Source organism: Scylla paramamosain, chromosome 12 (genome assembly GCF_035594125.1).
Source record: "Scylla paramamosain isolate STU-SP2022 chromosome 12, ASM3559412v1, whole genome shotgun sequence".
NCBI classification, from domain to species: domain Eukaryota; kingdom Metazoa; phylum Arthropoda; class Malacostraca; order Decapoda; family Portunidae; genus Scylla; species Scylla paramamosain.
This window is the reverse complement of record NC_087162.1, coordinates 13,981,051-13,999,813: the sequence shown is the minus strand read 5'-3', so window position 1 is coordinate 13,999,813 and position 18,763 is coordinate 13,981,051. Positions and strand designations below refer to the sequence as shown.

Here is an 18,763-nt window from a genome sequence, read left to right as displayed (position 1 = left end):
GACTTGAGAGGAATGTCAAGGGAGGATCTGATCCATTCCTCGGACCTGCCGGAGGCCTGGCCATGGCTGCATCATCTGAAAGGTCCAGTGATTGCGGAGGAAGAACTGATAAAAGTGAGACCAGCAGAAAGTGTGAACCTTGCCACGAGAGACGGCCGAGGCTGCGACATGCTGAAGAGGATGAAGAAGAAGCAGAGGAGGAAGTAGAGCCGGAGGAAGAGGAGGACCTGTGGTGGCTAGCAGGAAGCGAAGAAGAGGAAGAAGACCAAGAATCACTGTGTTCCTTGCCTCGGCGCCGTTCCATCACACAATGCTCCCCGCACGAGAAGGAGCAAGGTTGCTCAGGATTGCGGCGGGCGCTGACCTCCTTCAGTCTGCGACTGTTGCACACGGAGAAGGAGCGGCCCGTGCAGCGCATTTTGCGGCCACCTAGGAGACGTCAGACCATGAGGGGGCTAAGCGGCCTGCCGATTGAGGCTGCTAATCAGTGGAACGCCACAGCAGCCTTTGATGGCTAACCCGTGCGTAGGAACCTGTGTGGTTTAGCCATTCTTACCAGATACCAGAGGTGGTGTTGGTACTGCAATCGCTCGGGGTTTTTTAGCTCAGCACTGTGTTTTCGCTCTGGAAAAAAGGTGGTTACAGTAGAACAAATAGGCTGTGCAACAGAGCTGGACCTGACTACCCGAAGTGCGGACCAATATAGCTCGCTTAGCTCGTGGTCTCTTCAGTAGCTAGAAGCGTCCCTGCTAGTAACCGTAGTAGCATATGAGTTCTGAATTCCAAAGTCACTGAAGAGAAGGTAACTTAATAGAATACAACGTAAGAACATTAGAAAAGTCTACTCAACAGCATTTTATTATTTTTAGGTACTCGTAATGTGATACATTGTTATACCGCGACAAATAATATAGTGGTAGCGGACTGACTCACATTCGCTTCGTCCACGTTATCTTCAGTGTTATTACAGGTGTTTCCAACGGTTGTTCCTCCTCTAATGACAACCAGAATCTACAGCATCCCCTTTATTATCTTACGTACTCAATATATATATTTTTTTTTCTTGTTTTTTTTTCTGCATTTCTTAGCGTTGTGAAAATATTTGAATTTCATCACTGGGTTTTTTTTTTTTTTTGCCATATAGAGAAGAATGAATCAGACTGTCTTACTACTTAAAAAAAATGGATCTGTAGGATTATGTAAAAAAAGTATATATATATATATATATATATATATATATATATATATATATATATATATATATATATATATATATATATATATATATATATATATATATATATGTATATATGATTTTATTTTATTTATTTTTATTTATTTTTTTTTAATTAAAGAGAAGACTAAGTAAAATAAACAATCAAGACATAGTAACTCGGTCCAGGAATAGATACGACGCATTATACGTTTTTTTTTCTCTTTCAATATTCACGTATTTATTTATTTGATTATATATTTAATTATTTATTTTCCATACCGCAGCCCATCGATCGTACAGAATAAGTCAGCTGTGATGACGAGGTGTACGTGACATGTTTGTAAGATGTATACATAGCTATTATTCATTGTCTATTTTGCAATAAACGTGAAAAAAATCCTCCCTCACTCATCTTCTCTTTTGTGCGCACATTCACACACACACACACACACACACTGGTCACGCACCCAACATGTGATCGTTAAGACTGGCTGCTCTGCTTGCATTATACTTGCATTCATCCTTGCCTGTCACTCCGCTGGTTGAGGTTCACAATTGGGTTTACATTCTCAAACATTTAGAATCTTAATTAACTTAAGAATATAAGGAAATCTGCAATAACCCATCAGTCCTAAACGTGACACTCCCTGTACGAAACATATCTACTTATTTCCACCTATCATTCTTATCCATAAATTTGTCTAATCTTATTCTGAAGCTCCCTAATGACTCAGCACTAGCAACCTGGTTGCTGAGTCTATTTCATTCATCTACCACTCTGTTCCTTGCATTTTTTTTTTATCTAACTTTATCAAGCTTGAGCTCATTATTTTCTTTTTCTCCTGTCATGAATACTGACTACTGACTCCTGAAGATTTTACTTACCCTTGGTGTATCACTTCATTCTAACAAGATCTACTGGTGTTCAAGAGTGTTTTCATCATTCTAGGGATATTTTTTTTTAAGAGGATTTCCGTCCAAGAGCAACAAAAAAGCTGTAAAAAGGGCCCACTGAAGGTAGAGTCAAATGGATTATTAATTTAACAAAACCTCTGCATTATTATCAACAGAGAGAAAAAAAAATATATAAGAGCCCGAATAATCAACTATTTAGCTTTTGAAAATAGTACCATTGAGAGAACAAAGCATTTCAAAATACGGGCTCGGCGTTTTCAATTATGTACGAGCATCTATAGTAATGTCTCTTAACAAGAGGATGCGGTGTGTGGCGTGTGAACAAAAAAATAACAATAATAACCTTGGCTATATGTTGAACTGCGTATGTGAATTATAAGCTCTCTCAGGGTACACACACACACACACACACACACACACACACACACTGATCACGAGTCAAGGACGTGATACTCAAGATTGTGGGTGCTTGAAGTAAGAGTACACACACACACACACACACACACACACACTGAACTCATACAAACAAACACACATTCGCATGACATGTATACTGCTGAACATATAAAAAATAGTAATTATTAAGTATATGAAGTACGATAATAATAATAATAATAATAATAATAATAATAATAATAATAATAATAATAGTAATAATAACAATAATAATAATAATAACAACAACAACAACAACAACAACAGCAGCAACAACAACAACAACAACAACAACAACAACAACAACAACAACAACAACAACAACAACAATAATAATGATAATAAAAATAATAATAATGAGAAGAAGAATCAAATACACTATGCAACCTCTCTCTCTCTCTCTCTCTCTCTCTCTCTCTCTCTCTCTCTCTCTCTCTCTCTCTCTCTCTCTCTCTCTCTCTCTCTCTCAGCAATGACAATCTTTGCAACTTCTGCCACGCGTGACCTGAATCCGAAGTAAGAGGAAGTTTGATGAGAAAGTCGAGAATCAATTTGTTTGTTGAGCATCTTACTGACGCTCCCCTGTCTCCTCTTCCTCCTTTTCTTCTTCTTCTTCCTCCTCCTCCTCCTCCTCAGTTCTTTCTTCTTTTTTTCTTGCACATTTCTTTACTCTTTTCTTTTCATTTGCTTGCTCTTATTGTTGTTGTTGTTGTTGTTGTTGTTGTTGTTGTTGTTCTCTCTCTTCCTCCTCCCTCTCTCCTCCTCTCCTTCATTTCTTTTTATTTACATTTTTCTTTATTTTCACTTCTTTCCTTTTTTTCTTTTTTCTGTTCCTGTTCCTTCCCTCTTATTTTCAGTTTGCTTTTCTTATTTCATTCTTTTTACGAAAGAGAGAGAGAGAGAGAGAGAGAGAGAGAGAGAGAGAGAGAGAGAGAGAGAGAGAGAGAGAGAGAGAGAGAGAGAGAGAATGAATGTGTGTTTATGGTCATGAAGTTAAAAAGACAATTAGCAAAAAATTAACTGATAATAGAAAAAAACACGATAGAAAAAACCGATCATATTCTCTCTCTCTCTCTCTCTCTCTCTCTCTCTCTCTCTCTCTCTCTCTCTCTCTCTCTCTCTCTCTCTCGTGACATAATCTGATCTAGCCCTGCCTATTTTGGCCCACTTATAGAATCAAAGAGTCACGTCAATAACCCGGCACCTTCTCACCTCATGCTCACGTCCCTCGATCACTGCTCTGTTCAAAACTCTTAACCTCATCCCTCACATCATAAAGGCTCCACTGGAATTTGTTTGGGTGTTTTCAAGAGTGTTTTCATGATTATGGTAATAATTTGGCAAGAATTCTGCATAGTGAGTCGGAAAGGTACGTATAAGAACCGGGTAAATCATCCCTTACGAGAGAATTGAAGCGTTTTCTTACTGTATTGAAATTGTGGTCTCGTGTAAGTTTTCGGTATTGATTTTCAAGAGTGTTTCTGCATATTGAGTGAGAAAAGCATGTATGAGTACCGGGCTAATCATCTTCGTTGCCTTTGAAAATATTCTTGATGAGAGAATTGAAGAGTTTAATAATATTATGGCTTCCCTCCACTCCTAGCGTATTGAAATACTGTAAAATAGTCAGGTGCAGGTTTTCGGTATATATAGTTTCTAAACGTACCCCGGAGGTAGTGTCACTTAGTAATATTGCCTAGAATTCCCGAGATGAAGTAAGAACTGTCATACTATGTGATCTTGCTGACTCCCAAAATTTTATATTTCTGCGTCTTTCTCTGCTACTTTCAGCAGACTGGTGGAAGAGATGGTTGCATCATCAATGGAAAAAAATCCACTTTCAATTACATGGCTCTAGTGGAAGTGACTGGTGTTTTCAAGTGCGTTCTCATGATTTTAATGATAGTTTAACAAAGATTTATGAATCATCAATAAGGAAAAAGTGCCATAAGAACCCGACTAGCTAGTCATATCTGTGGCCTTTGAGAACAATCCTTACGAGAGAATAACAAAAGCGTTTGACAATACGTGTCCTTGTGAAGGAAAAAGCAGTACTACTTATGCATTCCCTGAGATGGTGGTTCCTGGCAGGCTGTAAATGAAAGGGGAAGGTTTACTTAATATTTTTACACCCCTCCACGCTGCCTAAGAAGAGCGATTCGCTTAGAATGTATCAGTAGGTGCAGTAGGTTGTGACGCAGTAGTGACAAGCTCTGTGCGAAGACTGGCTCTCTCTCTCTCTCTCTCTCTCTCTCTCTCTCTCTCTCTCTCTCTCTCGTGTGTGTGTTTCGCGTGAGAGAGAGAGAGAGAGAGAGAGAGAGAGAGAGAGAGAGAGAGAGAGACTTATAATGCTGTTCCCCGCAATAAATAAATAAATAAATAAATAAAATGAAAAAAAAAAATAGAAGAAGCAAAAGACCTGGCTAATTTAGTAGGTCAAATATTTTGATATACACCCCACTTCTGAACCAGTTCATCTCGTAAGTAGGAGAAACAGAAACGGGTGTATGTTTCCAGAGTTTATGAAAGAGACGGAGTTAGGTACGTAGGCCTGCTGGTTATAAATCTTGCATACTGATCCATCATTTAAATACAACACACATAACACTGTATTACGTTATATGGTAGTAATTAATTATTCATTTAATTAGTTGGTTAGTTAGCTACATTATAGTTTGAAACAACGTTATTATGTTACATTCTCTCTCTCTCTCTCTCTCTCTCTCTCTCTCTCTCTCTCTCTCTCTCTCTCTCTCTCTCTGGTAAATGATACTAGCAGATAAAAAAAAAAAAAAAATCGTGGAAGGCAAGAATCGTAGGCGAATACAAACAAATAATTGGAGAGAGTAGTAGCAGGAGAGAGTATGGTCGTGTTGGACTGAAAATAGATGTCTGTACAACTTTAATAGACAGGTAATGAGATACGTTCAGTAGTAGTAGTAGTAGTAGTAGCAGTAGTAGTAGTAGTAGTAGTAGTAGTAATAGTAGTAGTAGTAGTAGTGGTGGTACCACCAATAATAGAACTAGTAATTACTTTATTTTCTTATTAAGAGGGGACTATCGGACAGCGAGAAGGTTGAAAAAAGACCAGCTGAAGGTGGCAGTCCCTTAAGGCTGTAATTACCATTATATCACAAAACTCAAACTCTCAGTAATACCACAAACCCCAACAGTACACCAAAACACTACAGTACGTGAGAGAAAGTGGTGGAATAGCGAGCCTGTTGGGAAGAGTGAAGCCTGAGGAGCAACAACACTGAGGGCGAGAGCGAGAAAGAGAGAGAGAAGACGGGTTGCAATGTTCCATCCTCGCTGCGGCCGCTGCGTTCACCTTGCTAATGGAAATAAGACCGCCTTTAGGAGCAACCCGACGCAGGAGTTCAACCGAGGACTCATATTCAGCCTCGAGCCCATCAAAGATAACGAGGTGTTCGAAGTGACGATCGATAAGAAGGTGAGACATTGACAGAAAGAAAGCCACCCAGGTCTTGTCAACACCCCAATATTTGCTCCTCCCCGCTCCTCACTCTTAAGTATTTCACACTACGGTTCATTCTACTGGTGTTTCCTGGTGTAGGTCTATGTTGCTTGGCCTGGTGAGGGTCTTGTGTGTGTTGCGTGCTGTGTTGTGTTGTGTTGTGTTGTGTTATTGGGTGTGTTGTTTTGATGTGACCTGAAGGTGACAAGAGAGATTGTTTTATAGGTGAGTGGAAAGTATGTGGATGTTTGAAGGTTGGCATTACGGATATTTCTTTGTTAGCTGGTCTAGTTTAACTCTTAAAATACTTTGTAATATGTGGTGTGTTGTGTTATTGGGTGTGTTGTTTTGGTGTTGTGATCTCAAGGTGTTGACAAGAGGATAGTGTTTTATTGGTGAATGGAAGCTGTGTGAACTAACAGGTTGGTATCATAGCTCTTTATTCGTTTGGTGATCCATTTCAACTCTCAGAATACTTGGAATGTTAACATGTACACTGTTAAATAAGTAATGATGTAGTTGGGGATAAATGGTGTGAATATTAACAGGTTGATATTATAGTTATTTCTTAGTTTGCTTATCCAGTTTAACCCTCAAAATGCTTGGAATTATGCGATGTACACAGGTAGGTAATTATATGATATTTCTAGAATGTGGCTGACCAAAATAATAGATGGTTAGTTTGCTGATTCAATTTAACTCTTAATATACTTAGAGGTTATGAAATATACACTGTGAAATAAGCAATGACGTAATGTTTCTAGAATATGGCTGATCAGAATAATACAATCTTTAGTGACTGGATGTATTTCATTTTCTGACAATTTATATCAAGGAGCTTAATAGTAACTATGTTTCATATTTCACTGTTTGGAATATTTCCACTCAGCTTCATCTATCTGATATTAATAGTGGAATATTTCCACTCAGCTTCATCTGTCTGAAATTAATAGTAACATAATAGTCTGATACAGAATTGCAAGAGATTTGGTGTTTGCAATGAATTTCAGTATTTATTATTCATATTGGTCAGATTTTGCCTAATTTTCCACCTTATTGTTATGCCTGTAGTTTTAAAGCTAAATTTGTAGTGACATTGTTTTCTTATTGATGGTGAAAGATTAATGGAAATATCACTCACAAGAATAACTTCTTTTTGATCATCTATCTAATTGTCATGTGTTTTTAAGTCCACTTCTAGTAATAGTGGAGAATTAAAGAAGCTACTATTCATATTGCTAATTTTTTTATATAATTACAGCATAGTTTTATTGTTTCTAAATTCATCACTGGTACAACTCTGTGTATTTGGTCTATGGAGATTGGTTAGGAAGTCATTCTGTTGCTATAACTTATCACATTGGCCAGTATGGAGCACTCTTCTATCAACTCAAATCCCATGTCCTCCAAATTATCATGATTAAGTGACTAATTATTTTCTTTGCCCTAACTGAGGAGCAATAAAATAATTTTTTTAGAAATTTGTAATTATTTTCTTTGCTTTAACTGAGGAGCAATGAAATTATTTTTTTAGAGATTTGTCTCTTGCTATAATGAAAGAAAGAAAAATGGGAAATTAACCATCAGAAGTTTATAATTTAAAGGAAATCTTCCAGAGTACTGTGTAACTATGCAATTTGTTTATTCTCTTCTCTATCTGTAAGTTATTTAATGAAAAGTAGATAGCTGGTATTACTGGGACACTACTATAGCTTAACTTCAAAGCTATGATCCATTTCTACGTAGCTGAGGAGTATACAAATATTCACTGCTGTTTCTTGTTGATGTATGACTCATGACTTTCTAGTAAGGAAATCTCCAGAGGCTTTTGGAATTTTTCAGTCATGACAACATAGCAATAAGAAGATAATAATTGATAGACTAGCAATTTCAGCATTTTTAAGTAATTGCATTTCAAATAGGGCCTATTGACTTTTTGCAGCTTTCCTAATGTTCTTCTAAAATAAGTACCTAATTGCAACCATTGTATATTAAATACATGAGAATGGAAAAAGAAAAAGAGAGAGAATTAGCAACTTAAATGCTGCTCTTTCCTTTCACAGTTGAACATAAGGAGTGGAAGCATTGAAACAGTATCTAATTTTATGATAAAATTAATTAAAAAACACAAGGATGCAGAAAGAGAGAAAGAGAAATGGTAACTTACTGGCTGTTTCTTCCCTTCACAGTTAAACTAATTAAAAAACACAAGGATGCAGAAAGAGAAAGAGAAATGATAACTTACTGGCTGTTTCTTCCCTTCACAGTTAAACACATGGAGTGGAAGCATCGAAATAGGTGTGACCGTTTGCAATCCAGATGTCATCGATATCCCCATCACTGCCACCGACCTACGAGGAGGAACATGGGTAAGGATGAGAGTGAGGGAGGGACATCAGTAGGGCTAAAGAAGAGGGAGGAGAGAGGGACATGGGTAAGGGTAAGGGTGGATAGGGGAAATGGGCAAGGCTAGAAATGAGGAAGGTTTATGGGGAGACATGAATCATGTAAAGCAACATATGAGGAAGAAACTTGAGTAAAAGGGAGGGACATGGGTGAGATTAAGAGTAAGGGAAGAACATGAGTAAAGCTAAAGATAAGGGAGGGATATTAGTAAAAGTGAAGGAGAGAGGAACATAAGTAAGGCTGAGAATGAGGGAGAGACATAAGCAAGAATTAAAATGAGAAAGAGATGAAGGTGAGGGTGGAGGAGGAACATAAGTAAGGCTGAGGGTGAAGGAAGGGCATGGATAAGGATTAAAATGAAGGAGGAACATGAGTAAGACTGAGAATGATTGAGGAACATGAGTGAGACAGAGTGGGGAGAAACATAAGTAAGAATTAAAATAAGGGAGGGACATGGGTGGAGGTGAGTGACAGAGGGTTAGGCTGAGAGATAGGGAAGGTTGAAAGAACATATAAAAAATAGTAGGACAGTTAGGAAGGGTGAAGGCTAAGAAAGTAGAAACATAGGAAACAATAAATAGGAAGAAAAATAAATTTGAAGTATGTATAGGGAATTGAATTAACAGTTGAGGAGACTGGGGAAGGAAGAACATACATTAAGTTAGTTTGTCTTTATGTTATATTCTTATACCTTTTCCTGTTATGACATTTTCCTTGGCTTGATGAATTTTACAGATGTCATTAAATTAGTTGATTCACATATTACATTTTTCTTCTTTACTAAATGCAGTGGAATATGCAGCCTGTAAAAGATGATGGTAATTCTCTTCCATGGTATTCCTTTTCCTCTCTATCTTCATCTTCATTCTCTTCCATGTTATTCCTGTGCCTGTGTACCTTCATCTGCCACCCACAGATCATGCTGGGGCAGGGCGTGCTGCGGGACGGCCGCTCCCTCCATGAGGCATATGGCTGTGACCTGGACAAGCTGGTGGAAGGAGACAGGGTGGGGGTCATGAGGACGTCCCAGGTACACATACTGGCTACTTTGTCACTTTATTACTGATTCTGTCTTTAAGTGGTATAGGGGATATAACAAGGGTGACATAAGCAAAATTCTCAGGATCACTAATCAGGATAGAACAAGAAATATTGGCTTCAAGCTTGAAAATGTTAGATTTAAAAAAAGAGATTGGAAGGCATTGGTACTCAAATAGAGTGGTAGATGAATGGAATGGACTCAGTAATCATGTTGTTGTGCTTAGTCATTAGGGCACTTTAAAAGAAGATTAAACAAATTTATGGATGGGGATGATTGGTGGAAATAGGTACGTATGTTTCATGTAGGGACTGCCACATGTCGGCCTGATGGCTTCTTACACCTTCCCTTATTTTTAATTTTCTTATTGTTTGAATTTCCACATTCTGATGCATTAAATTCTGATATGTATTTATCTAAAATGTGTTTCTACCTACTTATCACACTGTACTGTTTAAATTTTGTTTACAAGTTCCATATTCTGATGCATTCAATTATGAAATGTGTGTACAGGTTTTGTCTTTATCTTCCTCAGTACTCTTCTATGGCTGATTTCACAGTCGCTTTCTTTTGTTGTGATCATTACCAGTGTGTGGTGATCTCCACTACCAACAACAAATCCTATTTCACAGTTGTTTTTTGCGGCATTGTTTGTTTTAATCCTTACCAGAAATTGGAACCTGTGGTAACTCAGGCTTGGGAGCTGCTGGGCATCTCCAATGGATCTTACCAATGCATTTATTTCTTGCAGATAGCACAAGTTCTCATCCTATTTTATTTGTATTATTTCCTAAATTATATATTAAAATTATCTAACAATACAGCAACACTTTGTAAGCTATAATATTAATATGATAAAATTTAAGAATAATTTGGATGGCAGCATGAACTCACTTCACCAGCTGATGAAAACTTCACTACTTGTCACCCTTGTTTCATCTGCTATGCTTCCTTGGTTAAAACTGTAATAATCCTCACATACACACAGGGTGTATGGAATTTATCACCTAAGAGAAATATTAGATAATATTGAAATAACATTACCATTTCCATCAGAGAGCTAGGCTGGCTTCCATTAGGCTAGATTTAAATTCATTCAGTTAATTAATTTAATTACTAATCCTTACAATGTGTAGATCATGATTAAAAAGTTTAATTTTTGCTGAGAAATAAGTAATCATTCTCAAAATTAGTAGGCTAACCACTTTGCTCCGGATGCTTAAAATACGCTTGTTGCTTATATATGGCATAGGCCTGCTAGCGGTAATTTATCTAATTTCTAATACTATAATCTCTCTCTCTCTCTCTCTCTCTCTCTCTCTCTCTCTCTCTCTCTCTCTCTCTCTCTCTCTCTCTCTCTCTCTCTCTCTCTCTCTCTCTCTCTCTCTCTCTCTCTCTCTCTCTCTCTCTCTCTCACACACATTTATGATTTGGGGTGGTTGGAGGGTAGTAAATTACAGAAGAGGTGGTAATGGGTGAAGGAGAGGAGAGGGAAGACAAAGTTGTCAGAAAAGAGGTTAGTGGGCAACTGTGTGTCTACGGACATGAGTGAGTCACTCTCTCTCTCTCTCTCTCTCTCTCTCTCTCTCTCTCTCTCTCTCTCTCTCTCTCTCTCTCTCTCTCTCTCTCTCTCTCTCTCTCTCTCTCTCTCTCTCTCTCTCTCTCTCTCTCTCTCTCTCTCTCTCTCTCTCTCTTTCTCCCCTTTTTAGTGCTGGCATGGCCACTTCTTTTGTCATGAATTAACTAGTTTTTTTGTAATATGGGTGCTCCATCATACCAACATTACTGAATCAGAAGTATTCATTTTGTTATGATCGTTACCAGGTTGGGGATTAGCGGAAACATGAAAACAACTACTGTGAAATCAGATCGAAGTGTTGGTAATGCCTGTTACCAAGTTGGTAAGGTTTTTGGTTGGAATCTTACCAAGCAACTGTGAAATTGGCCCTTAGACTAGAAATTTACTTGCTATCAGTACTTGTATTTTATATTGCTTATGTGATTAAGTTCTTAGTATATAATATGAAAGCCATTACCTTAATCTCAATTCATATTAGTCTTAGTTGCTTTCTGGGTTTTATAACTGCCAGCTCAGTTCTTACATTCTTTTATATGTGAGATTATGGATAACAACACTTCAGTCCAAGACTGAGGAACTTCAACCTTTTGTATGTGTATTTCTGTTATTATGATAAGATACTGTACATTAATGTAGTAAGGTAAACTGTCCAAGTTAATTCCTGTAAAGTGAGTGCTGGAGTACTTTTTCTTCTTCATCAGGAACTAAAGGGCTAAAAGAGTAGTGTGAATGTGAAAGTTGTGTGCCTTGTCTTGCTGTCCATTTTTCTGGGGAGACAGCCTTGGTATATGTGTGTAGGTATTTTAAGTGAAGTAAAGATAAAGCTGAAATAACCAAGGAATGTTCTTCGGCACTCTAGGGAGACCTGAAGTTCTTTGTGAATGGTGACTGCCAGGGTGTTGCAGCGGCCAACCTGCCACAGATGCTTTATGCTGTGGTGGACATGTATGGCAAATGTGCACAAGTCACTGTCACCGCGCCAGCCACTCCTGACTCCAGTGAGCTCCATTCCAGTAATTCTCCACATGATGATTACTGTTCTCCCTTCCTCCTTGTGCTAATTGTGGATATACATTTCAACACATACCCATAGCATTATGAGACTGCTGTTTATTTAGCCACTAGTTATATTTTTCTGCTGTTTATTTAGCCACTAGTTATATTTTTCTGTGATTAACTAAGGGAGTAATTATTGCAGACACACTAGATGAGGACTCCATCAGTGAGGTGTCATCACTACGGGACTCTAACATCCTAGACTCACAGCTGGATCCTCTGCCACCACTACCTGCCCCTGCCACTACCGCCACCACCACCACCACCACTACCATCACCCCCACGGCTGCCACCAACACCACAGTCCCAGCCACCACCAGTAATGTCATCAATAACAATGACAACACCCTCATTGCATCTGCTATCCCTGAAGGTGCTGCTTCTATTGCAGTCACTACGACAGCTACCACCACCACCACTGCTGCTCCTCCCAGCGCCCCACCCAGCTTTGCCTCAAGTAGTGCGCTGAGCAACCATGTGGCCAACATTAGTATTGCCAACAGCCTTATGTCCAATAGTGATAGCAACTTGCTACACCAGGAGCGTGACAGCCGGGACAGTGGCGGTGGTGGTGGTGGTAATGACGTGCCCTTTGGTGCCTCGCTGCGGCCCCCCGACACCTGTGCCAACTCCCCATTGCCTGATGCTACACTGGGATCTGTCTGCAATAATAACAACAACAACAACAACAACAATAACACTCAGGCGACCGGCACCCCATCAGGCTACACGATGGGAGGTGCTGTGGGAGGCTCTGGCAGCAACAACAATAAAAACAATAATAACAACAACAACAACAACAACAATGCTGGTGGTGGGGACAAGGCCAGTGGGAACATGGGGCCTGGCCAGTCAGGGAACAGCAGTCACAGTACTTCAGACAACATGGTGGGTTACTCTTCAGCGTCTGATCGCCTCCGCTTCCATGACAAGTGTGGCACACTGGTCAAACTGTCCAACGGTGCCCGCACTGCTGAGAGGCGGCGCCCTCTTGATGAGTTCAACAATGGAGTGGTGATGAGCTACCGTGCCCTCAGGGAGAACGAGCTGTTTGAGGTACTTGTTTTTTTCTTGTATGCAGTTGAGTCAAGCTTGCATTGTCTTGCCTCCATATCTTCTTTGCTTTTAAGTTTTGAAATGAGGATTTACCTTTGATATTTCATTCCTCATAGTGTTTTTTATATCATGATCAAAATCCTTTTCTTTCTCTTTTCCTGCAATGTATTAAGTTTTAGCTGATCTCTTTTCCCATCTTATCCTTTCAGATCCGCATTGACCGCCTGGTGGACAAGTGGTCAGGCAGCATTGAGGTGGGCATCACCACCCACAATCCTGGCCTTCTGGACTTCCCCGCCACCATGACCAACATGCGCTCTGGCACCACCATGATGAGTGGAACAGGCATCCTCACCAATGGCAAGGGAACCCACCGGGAATATGGAGAGTTTAATCTTGATGAGCTGAAGGTATGATTTGTTTATGCTCTTTTGCCTTGGATCATTGCTACAGTTGTGAGTTTATTAATAAGCTTACCATGGTATTTGGGAATTTCAGGAAGGTGACAGGATAGGTATGATGATCAAGACAGGGGGTGAACTCCACTATTACATCAATGGACTAGACCAGGGCATTGCTGCAACAGGTGTGCCACCTCCTGTGTGGGCAGTGGTGGATCTGTATGGAATGACTGTCAAGGTAAGGAGAGGGTCTGTCCTGATCTCGCTTATTCATGTTCGCGCCTGTTTTTTTTATTCCTGTAAGTAAGCTATGCCTAAACTCCTGGAGTGTAGTAGAGTTGTCCAATGAGACCATTCCCTCCCACTAGGGGCTGACAGAGCAAATAGTGTCCATGATGTGTGTATTAGTGTGTGGTGCTTTGTCTGGGCCATGCCATGTAGGAATGCTGGCCTGATATATGGATAGGTACTAATTTGTTGGGCTTTCATCCATTGTTTTCTCCACACTAACTCTCTTTTCTGGCACTCATAGGTGACCATTGTGGAGCGTGATGAGAGGGAGGAGCAGAACCTGATCACGCGGCGGAACACCCAGATGGGCGAGGCACAACCCACTCTTTCAGACACGGGCAAGTGCTTTTACTCAACTTAACTTTCTTGTGTACATTTTTTATCTTACTTTATTTATTTATTTTTTATTTATTTATTATTTGTTTATTATTTTTTTCAACCACTAATGTCTACATTTCCAAATTTGACAAATGTTTGAAAGGAACTTTTTTCCCTGTTATGATAATTATTTAATCTATATAGGAGGATTCTAAGTTTTTGTTGTTACTGGTCCTGAGACATATTTAATGGCTTCATTCATTTACTTTGTAGACATTTAAAAAAATTAATAGGCAGTATTATATAATAAAACTAATTGTATGAAAACTGTATCATGATTAGTACTCCCAATCCTTTACAACAACTGATGCCCATAAAGTGATGGAAGGAGTATTTTTTTCTTCTCTGTCTGGGGCCAAGGGGCTAAGAGAGTGGTGTGAATGAGTGTGAATGTGAAAGTTGTGTGCCTTGTCATGGCTACTGTACCTATTTTGGGGAGACAGCATTGCTATATGAATGTGTGTATTTGTGTATAATTGTAGGTATTGCACTTTCCTATATCATACGTCATTGAAGTTACACAGTTCTAATGTTGCTCCATTTATGACATCATAGTAGGAGGAATTCAGTACAAGAAGGGAACTGTTCTCTAGTTTCAGCTCACCCTCCTTTCCACAGCCTCAGATTAACATACATTTTCCTGTCCAGGCCACTCAGATGAAGACACCGGAGAGGCCCTGTTGTTCCACCCCAACTGTGGTACCTATGCTCAAGTGATTAACAATGGCCGCACAGCCCACCGGCCCAAGTATGGTTGTCGGGTGGTTCTTGCTTCCTTGCTAATCACCCTCATTCTTGTTCTTTCACTAACCCTCCTTACTCCCAGATCACCTCTAAATGTTCAGACCTCAGTTTTGTCTGATGATCTAATGATACTGGAAACTACTTTTGTTATGTTGCTCATAACAGGAAAAGCCTCCAGTCTTCCATTTCTTGGTTTTAGATATTCTTAAGATATGTGTATGTGTACTTACTACCTTAAGTTACGAGTATTAAGAACTTGGATTTTGCAGATTTGTGTTACTGTTTCCATATAATACGCCTTAACAGTCTTTTTATTTTAATTCCGTGACTGATAACTCTGATGCATGACTTTTAGTGCTGCCGATGACTTCAATAATGGGGTTGTCCTGACACGTCGCCCCCTCAAGTCAAATGAGATGTTTGAAGTTCGGCTGGACCGGTGTGTAGACAAGTGGGCCGGCTCCCTGGAAATTGGTGTGACCACCCACCCTCCCACTGACCTGGAGTACCCCTCCACCATGACCAATGTGAGGTCAGTGCTGTACAGGGAACAGTCATGAGGGCCACATTGGGTTGTTCTGTCTTTAATACAGATCGTGTGTTGTTTAGATATAGATTGTTTGTTTTTTTCATGATAGTTTGGATACTGTTATAGACAAAGAAGTCATCTCATAATCTGGCAATAAATGTATGAATTTATTATTTGTAATATTTCAGTTTTGTTATTGCAGTTTTCTTCTAGCATGTTTTTTTCATACTTGCTGTGAGGCCTTGTTAGTTCATCAGGATTTTCTTGTATAATTTGGTTCATTAGGGAGCATCAAAGGAAGATTAGACAAATTTATGGATGAGGATGAAAAATGGAAGTAAGTAGATATGTTTCTTACAAGGACTGCCAAGTGTAGGTCTGATGGCTTCCTGCAGCTTTCCATATTTTATGTCATTATGTTTTGCTTCACCTGTGTGTTTGGACAGGTCTGGCACGTGGATGATGACTGGCAATGGTGTGATGCACAATGGCACAACCATCATTGATGACTACGGGCAGAACCTGGACAGACTGAAGGTGAGATGTTGTGCATTTCTCTGCTCTTTTGGGGTATTTATCCTGCTGCCTCTTACTATGTTACCTATTTAGACAGTTCATTGGAAGAGATGACTTTGAGATAGACTTAAAATATAAGTGCCACTCCTAAACCTTGACTCCTGCACAGGTTGGGGATCGTGTGGGTGTTCTGCGGAAGGACAACGGCAACCTGCATTTCTTTGTGAATGGGGTGGACCAGGGGCAGGCTGCCAGCAATGTGCCTGAGCATATATTTGGTGTGGTGGACCTGTATGGCCAAGCAGCACAAGCAACTGTGGTGCAGCACACTGACCACTGCTCCTCAGATGTCCTCCCTTCCAGTGTTTCCAGCTCCACTATTTACAGGTATGTTCTCAAATATGTATCTATATTTGGTTTGCACTCTTTCATGTTTGTATGAGGTGACTGGCAAGTGAGTGGGTGAAGGAGTGTATCAGCGTATGTATGTGTACATATGTTCCTATTGTGTGACTCAAATATGGATGAACTTGTTTCGTCATAAGTGATTCAGTGAATGTTTGGCAATGTATAAGTCTTCTTGTATCATGCTGCTTTACTATACACACCTCTCAGTAAACTGCCTCCACAAAATTGCATTTTTCCTAAACCATCATTACAAGCTGCACTCAGTTTATTGTTTAAAACTACTCTGTATTCTCTTGTTCGTTCATCTTCTCATCCTAATTCTTTGAAAAATTAACCTGTATATCAATCTGACCTGACAAATCTGCCACCAGTGGCCTGCAGTTATATTACAGACCACACTCAATATGTTGTTTAAAATTTCTTGGCATTCTCCATATTCTGGTCATCTCTTCATCCTTGTTGTGTGGAAAATAGGTTCATACCTGACCTCACAAATCTGCCCTTAGTGACCTGCGGTTCCATCACCTCCATGGGAAGAATGCTCGCATCCTCAATGGTGGACTAACAGCACAGCGGCCCAATGCACATGGGGAGTTCAATGATGCAATAGTGATCAGCAATAGACAGCTGCATGAAGGCGAGATGTTTGAGGTGATGATTGACAAGATGGTGGACAGGTGGTCAGGCTCTCTGGAGGCTGGTGAGTGCACTGGTTCTTGCTGTAGTTATGTTTTTATTTATGTAAGAGGAACATTGGCCTGGGTCAATGAAAGAATGAAAAAAAAAGGCCCACTGAGGTAAAGAAAGGTCAAAGGAATCATCCAAAATTGGAGGATGTGTTTCTGTGTACAATTATAAGTACTGTTCTGAACATTTCTTGTACCATTAATATTAATATTTTTGCATAATGGGTATGTAATGTGTCCTTAGACAATGCATTTTTTTTTAATATTAAGCCAGGAATTCTAGTACTGCCTTGCTGGTGTAGGGAAGGATATATTGCATGACTTGACTATCCATCTATATACCAGGTCAGTAACCATACACAGGGTGGTCCAGACAAAGCACACATTCATACACACATCATTCACACTTTGACAGGGCTTGACAAATTTGTAATAAGTAGTTGTGCTTGCACCTTGCTTAGTCAAACTCTTTCAACTCTGTCAACATCTATATTTCTTTCATGCTGGAAGTTTGCCTGCATTCAGCCTGTTCCTAAAAAGGGGTGACTGTTCTAATCCCTCAAAGTACTGTTCTATTGCTTTATTTCCTGCCTATATAAAGTTTTTAATCTATCCTCAACAGAAAGATTCCTAAACATCTATCACTTCACAACCTTCTACTGGTGATATTCTGGCTTTCCTTACTGAGTCTTGGTCATCCTCTTTTAGAGATTTTGGTGAAACTTTTGCTGTTGTCTTAGACATATCAAAAGCTTTTGATAGAGTCTGGCACAAAGTTTTGATTTCCAAACTACTCTCCTATGGCTTCTATCCTTCTCTCTGTAACTTCATCTCAGGTTTCCTTTCTGACCATTCTTTTGCTGCTGTGGTTGACAGTCACTGTTCTTCCCCTAAATCTATTAACAGTGGTGTTCCTCAGGGTTCTGTCCTGTCACCCACTCTCTTCCTATTATTCATCAATGTTCTTCTAAACTAAACTTCTTGTCCTACCCACTCCTATGCTGATGATATCACCCTGCACTTTTCCATGTCTTTTCATAGACATCCAACCCTTCAGGAAATAAACAGTTCATGCAAAGAAGCCACAGAATGCCTGACTTCTGATCTTTCTAAAATTTCTGATTGTGGCAGAGCAAACTTAGTATTGTTGAATTCCTCAAAAACTCAATTCCTCCATATATCAACTCAACACAGCCTTCCATACAACTATCCCCTCTTCTTCAGTGACACTCAACTGTCCTCCTCTTTCACACTGAATATCCTTAGTCTGTCCTTTACTTATAGTCCAAACTAGAAACTTCACATCTCATCTCTAGCTAAAACAGTTTCTATGAAGTTAGGCATTCTTTGATGTCTCTGCCAGTTTTTCTCACCTTTCCAACTGCTAACTCTGTACAGAGGCCTTATCCATCCATGTATGGAGTATACTTCACACGTTTGGGGTGTGTGTGTGTGTGGGGGTTCCACTCATACCACTCTTCTGGACAGGGTGGAATCAAAAGCTTTTTGTCTCATCAACTCCTCTCCTCTAACTGACTGTCTTCAGCCTTTTTCTCATTGCCACGATGTTGCATTTCTTACTGTCTTCCACCGCTGTTTTCATGCTAATTGCTCTTCTGATCTTGCTAAC

General features: G+C 39.6%; 1 protein-coding gene across 1 annotated transcript in view; it reads left to right on the top strand.

Moving 5' to 3' along the window:
• Positions 1-5,804: 5,804 nt before the first annotated feature.
• LOC135105720 (neuralized-like protein 4) overlaps positions 5,805-18,763 on the top strand; it is a 58,103-nt gene continuing 45,144 nt past the window's right edge. The window contains 13 exon segments of the mRNA XM_064014145.1: positions 5,805-6,020; positions 8,312-8,413; positions 9,367-9,480; positions 11,928-12,081; positions 12,267-13,180; positions 13,390-13,590; positions 13,679-13,819; positions 14,114-14,210; positions 14,899-14,998; positions 15,350-15,526; positions 15,970-16,060; positions 16,209-16,426; positions 16,954-17,147. Of these exon segments, the coding sequence (XP_063870215.1) occupies positions 5,865-6,020; positions 8,312-8,413; positions 9,367-9,480; positions 11,928-12,081; positions 12,267-13,180; positions 13,390-13,590; positions 13,679-13,819; positions 14,114-14,210; positions 14,899-14,998; positions 15,350-15,526; positions 15,970-16,060; positions 16,209-16,426; positions 16,954-17,147 (2,659 nt within the window). The 5' untranslated portion in view covers positions 5,805-5,864.